Genomic DNA, 6509 nt, shown 5'->3' with positions numbered 1-6509 from the left:
ACAAATAATCACAAGTGTTAAAATATTAAAGTTCAAATGTCTAAATAGCCACGGCCCCAGAAAAACTCTTTGTGACTTTTTGTGTTTTGAAGGGATGAAAAGTAACTTTGACAAAGTGATAAAGTCAAACAATAGCAGTGTAAACACTTTTACCTCTGATTTGTTTATTAAACGTTTCAGGACAATATATTTTATTTGGATTAAGGAAGTTTATCTTTCCTGCAGGGAATCTCCTGGAAAATGAGCTGCTTGTTCATCTGTATTTAATCCTGAAATGACTCATCACTGTGCAACTGTAAGTTTTCAAAAAATGCTGTAAATATGTTCAGTGATGGAAAACTTCACACAAAGATCAATGACTCACCGACAGACTTTAATGTCTCATGTCGATGTGAGTTTGCCTCAGCAGCCTGAATCACTGCAGGGTTTCTCCTGAGTCTCCCTCACACACACAGTTTTTTCCCATAGCTGCTCTCTCAGCGTGATCCCACCGTGCTCGACGGCTTTGGTGGATGAACAAATCACTGCAGCTTTAATGGAGGGAATCACAAACACGAAATGACATAACGACACATATTTCAGGGGAAATTCTGTATTTAAAAATGAAAACCTCAGAAAAATCCCAACTCAGTCTACAAACAAACCGTATCCAGTGTGTTATATATGAATGGTTTTCTGTTTGTGCACTTAACTCATGTTTTCTACCTTTCAGGAAGTTATACAGTAAAACATTATACAATACTTGTACCAATGCACATCAACCCGACTGCAAGGACACTGCTATTTAAACTGTAGTGATAAAATTAATGTTTTATATTTTCTATGTTTCACTATTGTCCACAAATGTCACTTTTATTTAAAATCATTTAAAACACATCAGTGAAATTCACTGGGTGACATTTGGACACAACGGTTTCTTCAAAAAACTGTGACCATAGAATTTGTTATTGTGTGTTGACAAGAATCTGTCTTTATAAAACATATCATACCACAGAGGTTATGATTCAATATGCTGGTGACACTGTAATAAAGACAATATGTTTCTATTTTAAATCCATTATTTCATTAAGCCACTTTTCATCTAGACTCTCTGTCCATCACATTTATTCTTCATACTGAGTAGTTTTACATTTTAAAATTTGAGGATGTCTTTCAGTGACAGTAATATATTATTTATGTGATCAACACAGGTTATTGTTAAGTTGCCTTCTTCGTTCTGTGGTAGCCGTGTTTCTTATGTGGTCTGGATTTGACTCTCAGGGCTGACTCGCTCTTCATGGACTCCCTTTTACCTGTCGAGAGCTCCTCCCCTCCTGGTTTCCATAACAGCAGCTGAGCGTCCTCTCCCCCCGTCACCAGAGCCTCCCCCTCTGCGTCCCACAGGAAGCAGCGCACTGTGGAGGAGTGGCCCCCCTCCAGACTCCTCAGCAGATGGAGCCCCCTGTCATCACACTCCATCAGGTGGAGATCCCCGCTGTTGTTCCCACCGACCACCAGCAGCTTCTGGGCTTTGTCCAGCCACCTCCCCCCCACCAGGTAATCCACACCTCCTCCGTCAGACAGGGGAGTCAGGCTGCGAGCGTCTGAGGTGCTGAAGACGGTGAGAGGCTCCTCTGTGTCCAGCTGACCCAGGTCCCACAGGTGTAGCCCCTCGTCGTGGCTGAGACACAGCAGCTGGGTGTGATCTGGTCCGGACCAGCACACTGACCCTGCAGAGGAGTCGCTGTTACAGGTGAGGAGCAGCGCCTCCTCCTCTGCTCCACGGCTCAGGTCGAAAACGTTAACAAGGCCGTCTGTGGAGCCAGATGCCAGGCGGTCTTTGTCCCGAGGGTGGAAGCGCACCTGTGTGATGTCATCACTGTGTGACTCAGAGTACACCCCCAGAAGCCCACCACCCGGTTTCCTGGCATCCCAGAAAACCAGAAAGCTGTCCTCGTTGATCCGCTCGGTGCCTGCACACAGGAGCGTGTCGCTGCAGCTCAGGTCGAAGCTGCAGTAGCTGTGTGATGGGTCACTTTTAAACACCTGTGCTGCCTCTGTCCCGGGTCGTCGGACATCCCATCCTCGGACCGTCCCGTCTGAAGATCCGGAGTAGAGGAGGTCAGGGGAGTTGTGGGCAAAAGTAACCCCACAAAGGGGCCCAGTGTGGCCCCGATACCGTCCCATCAGGTTCAGCGTGTCCTTGTTGTGAAGGTGGACGGTGAAGTTGGAGCAGGACACGGCCAGGAGGCCGGTCGGCTGCAGGTCAACTTCCAGCAGGTAGGTGGGCTCTTCTGGACGAGACCGTCGAGCGAGACAAAGACCTTCCAGCATCACGTCCAGACTCTCCATGACAGCTCAGTGTGCTGAGTCACTACTTCACTAGAGAAAGACAAACATCAGATTTAAAAACTGCATTTCATCGTGCACCAGACTCAATTCAGAATTCTAAGTATTTTATGTGTCTTTGCTTTAATGTCACAGTTATATTCACTAAAATAGAATAATTTGACATCATTTACAAAATGCTGAGTGACGTTTCTCACCTGTCAGCATTAATTACAGGTTCTATATTATCTTATATTTATTAACACAAACTACAAGAATCGATTTTAAACCTACCGTGTAGAAATTTCCACAAACGAAAGAAAAACGATCGTAAACTTTGAAACTATTTAAACACGTCTGTCGCCATTTTGGACAAAACGACACCTCACGTTATAAAAACTTTATAAAAACGTTATAAAACGTTATAAAAACGTTATAAACGACCTGTAGATTAATAATTATTTCACACAAACGTGGATTCTTTCACAGCTTTTTAGTCACAAACTCACATGGAGGACGTGTGTCACAGTATTTACAACCGTCCGGAAACTCTCATCAACAAATGGTTCCGCTGAACGAACGAGCGGCGACTGTAAAATGACAAAAAACGTTTTAAATCAAACCAGATTTTTAGTTTTATTTTATATATATTTAGTTAATAGTGATGTTTAAAAGTGAATACAATAACTCATGTGTAATTACACCAACTTATTAACTAAAGTCATTCTTTTAGCAGTTTAAACTAGATTTTACAAATATTCATTATTAAATATAAAGATATTAAACTATCGTTCAGTCCAACATTAAAATGTTTTAGTCAAAAAACGTATTAAACTGTAATTTTAGAGGAGAGTAGAAACATTTACATCAACTAGATAAATATATTTCACCTCTCTTCAGTCAGAGGAACCAGTTCACTGATCTATGTCTTAATTAATAAAACAAGTTTTGAATTTTTGGATCATCCACTTTGTACTAGAAATGCAGAAAGTCTTTTAAAATGTGAGAAACAGCAGATCTCATTTATAAATGTAAAGTCAGAGAAGCTGTGTTCAGGTCTGAGTCGTCCAGCAGGCGGCAGCAGCTCAGTCTGAGTCCAGCTGATCCACATCTGAAGAGGCTCAGTAGGATCAAGACTCTGCTGGAGCGAGAAGACGCGAGAACAGAAGCAGCCATTATGTCAATACAGTGTCTGAATAGAATGGACGTGTGTGATCCTGCAAACAAAAGCAACAGAGGAGAAGCTGTCCGTCATGATCTGATCTGTGTCTCTGCACCAAATGTGGGGGGGGGAGCAGGAAATGTTGTGGGACCTGTCTCACTGAGAACCTGCAAACCAGTTAAACGTTCATCAGCGGCAGCAGGGGTCTTTGGTTCTCACTGAGCTGCCACTTAATGTTGGAGTCTGTCTCCTCAGCTGAGCCGGGGGGGAACTGGACGTCCTGTGACCACGTGTGGACGACGAGCAGCTCAGCAGGAGGAGAAACAAAAACACTGCAGAGGTGACGTCATCCAAACCCTCAGGGTCCCACTGAAACATCAGGAGCTGCTCACATGGTCTCACAGTGGGTTCAGACTGTGACCAGAGGGGACAGAACAGCACCAACACTCAATTTAAAAACAATATACGTTGTTTGTTGGTGATATTTTCATCATGTTCAGACACAAAGTGACAGAAGAGGAACAGCTGTTTGGACATGTGCAGGAGAGGATGGAGGGAGGACAAGAGGAAGTTCATGGACATGGTGAAGGACACGAGGTTGGTGGGACAGAGGCAGAATCAGAGAACTGAGATGGAGACAAATGATCTGCTGTGGCTTCTCTCCCATCATCAACATACAGAGCTGTTCGGGGCCTTTCAGGACACATCTGGTTTTAAACTGTTAAACGTGAGCATCATTTAACAGACAGAGATTTGGAACATCGCACTATGAATAGAAACCACATCTGTGACCAGAGGGAGTCTCAGACATGAGTCTCGACACTGTTGGTGGTGAAGCTGCAAATGGAAACGAGTCACTGTTCAAAATTAATATTCACACTCCAGAGATGTAGTAATAATGATAACAGAGGAGCAGAAGGTAAAATATTCAATCAGAACTTTTATTTCAGGTAATTTCACACAAACAGACAGAAATCGAGTTTCTTACTGAATCAGAAACCTGCAGATAAAAAAAAACTCTGAAGCTTCACTGCTGAAAAACTGAAACTGGGAAAAGGAAAAACCGGATTGATACGGATCAGAATGAAGATGGAGGGATTTTACTGAAAGAAATGGAATCACAGCATCAGTTATTTCTATTTTCTGTCCCAACAGAGAAAAAACATCAGAGCCACAACTTGTAAATGTCACATGATAAAAATCTTCCTACACATTAATAAAGGCACTAAAGGCAGCGACGGCTGCTCAGCGACCACGTACTCACTGAAAGTCTCCAAGAATTTGACATAAAATTAGAATTTATGCAATTGTTTAAAATGAATGAGCAAAAACAACTTTTGTTTGTGAGTTAAAGCTAAACTAAAAAAAACAACATTTTGACATTCTGAACAATAAAATTTGGGGGTTGCAAGATTTAAAAAAAGACTTTAGGAGAAATTACTTGTGTGAATATATATATATATATATAACATATCTAACAAATAATCAGAAACAGGATTATGACAAATAAAATGTTTGATTCTCACAAAATAAAATAAAAAATTTAAATAGAAGTTTAACAAACACTGTTTTAATATAATATAATTACAATATTTTATATTATTCATTTACTATTATTATTATTTATTATTCAGTGACATATTTACAGTTTGGTTATGAATTTGAACAAAAAAACTAAAAACCGCATTATAAGAAAACAGAATTTAACTTTTTATTTCCGGGATCGTAAAATGCTGCAAACTGTGAGAAACACTGAGGGAGTGTAGCGTCAAGTGCTTTTTACAGTCAGTGGCAAATATTTTGTGATCAAATTTAGTTAAATGAATAATTAATATTTCAATGTCTCTGTGCCTTTTGTCGGGATATAAACGTGTTTAAACTGTTACAGCTTCTCCTGCAACAACTGTCGTCCTTAATTAACACAGGACGAGATCTAAACTGTGTTTTAGAAACTGAAGTGTGTTCAAATCTGTGGACATGATCCCACCACAGGATTAACAGAGGCTGTGTTTTATCGATTAAAGGCAACAACGCTAAACCACATCCAGAAAAACGAAACAGAAAAGGAGCCGGACTGAACTCTCAGGTGGAGACCTGGATCGTAAGGTGCTAGATAAATAAACGTGTCTCTCCTTAATTTAAATATGGAAAACTAAATATGTGCCACAAACTCTTTTACCTCCTCCCAACAGGAGCTTCGCTACTTTTGGTGTTTTACCACCAGAATCAACCTTTAAAGGATCAAACTTCCTCTGAACTCTGGTTCACTTCCGGTTCAGTTTCTCCTGATCAGACGATCTCCTGGGTTTTAACGCGTCTCTCTACGGTGTGAACGCAGCCTGAATGTGACTGAGTTCAATGTTTCTGCTCAGGGAGCAGTGCATTCTGGGAACAGCGCATTCAGGACCTCATTAGGTTTGAGTGGAGTTCAGAGGTGAGAGGTCTCACCAGCAGGGGGCAGCAGCACCTGAACGCTGGCTGAGCAGCTTCCTCCACATCTGCCTCAGAGTGTCCAGATGTTTTTACGGTCTCAGTCGGCCTCGGTGCAGCTCCACACTGAAATGTTTGAGAAACGTGGAAACTGCATTTTTACTGAGTTTACGTTTGTGTTTCTTCCTGTGACAAGAACTCATCATCATCATCATCATCAGCTCCACAAACTGCTGTTCTCCTGGACTTTACACTGAGAAACGTGAAGCTCCGTATTTACAGCCACATAGAAAAACCACGTCTGGGTCTTCATTAGTCCACCACAGATCACAAACAAACATGTTGTTCAGTCTGTTCACTGGATCATTTGTTTATTGTTGTAGTCAAAGTTGTAAAATGAATACGTGCATCAAATGACTTCAGTGCATAACGTTTAACCCAAAGCTGCGAAAGCTCAGGAGAAATATAGAAGGTTGTGATTTCATGAAGTTTATGAACATTTGAATTCTCAGATTTCTCTGAGTGAGACGTTCAAAGACAGAAATGTAAAAACCAGTGTGGATTATTTTCACCTTAACGACTGAGCTTGGTGTGGACAGATAACTGTGCT

At 41.4% G+C, this 6509-nt stretch overlaps 1 protein-coding gene across 2 annotated transcripts in view; it reads right to left on the bottom strand.

Annotated features, from left to right (window-relative positions):
• wdr89 (WD repeat domain 89) overlaps positions 1 to 2822 on the bottom strand; it is a 3353-nt gene extending 531 nt beyond the window's left edge. The window contains exons 1-2 of one of the 2 annotated variants that reach the window (XM_026338972.1): positions 2602 to 2822; positions 1 to 2361 (exon numbers count right to left, since the gene is read on the bottom strand). The exon at positions 1 to 2361 is cut by the window's left edge and continues 531 nt beyond it. In XM_026338972.1, the coding sequence (XP_026194757.1) occupies positions 1198 to 2331 (1134 nt within the window). In that variant the 5' untranslated portion in view covers positions 2332 to 2361; positions 2602 to 2822 and the 3' untranslated portion in view covers positions 1 to 1197. The remainder of the gene's footprint in view (positions 2362 to 2601) is intronic. The other variant, XM_026338973.1, reaches the window with a different exon arrangement.
• Between the last annotated feature and the right edge of the window lie 3687 nt (positions 2823 to 6509).

Source organism: Anabas testudineus, chromosome 22 (genome assembly GCF_900324465.2).
Source record: "Anabas testudineus chromosome 22, fAnaTes1.2, whole genome shotgun sequence".
Lineage (NCBI taxonomy): Eukaryota > Metazoa > Chordata > Actinopteri > Anabantiformes > Anabantidae > Anabas > Anabas testudineus.
This window is presented reverse-complemented; position numbering and strand designations above follow the sequence as displayed.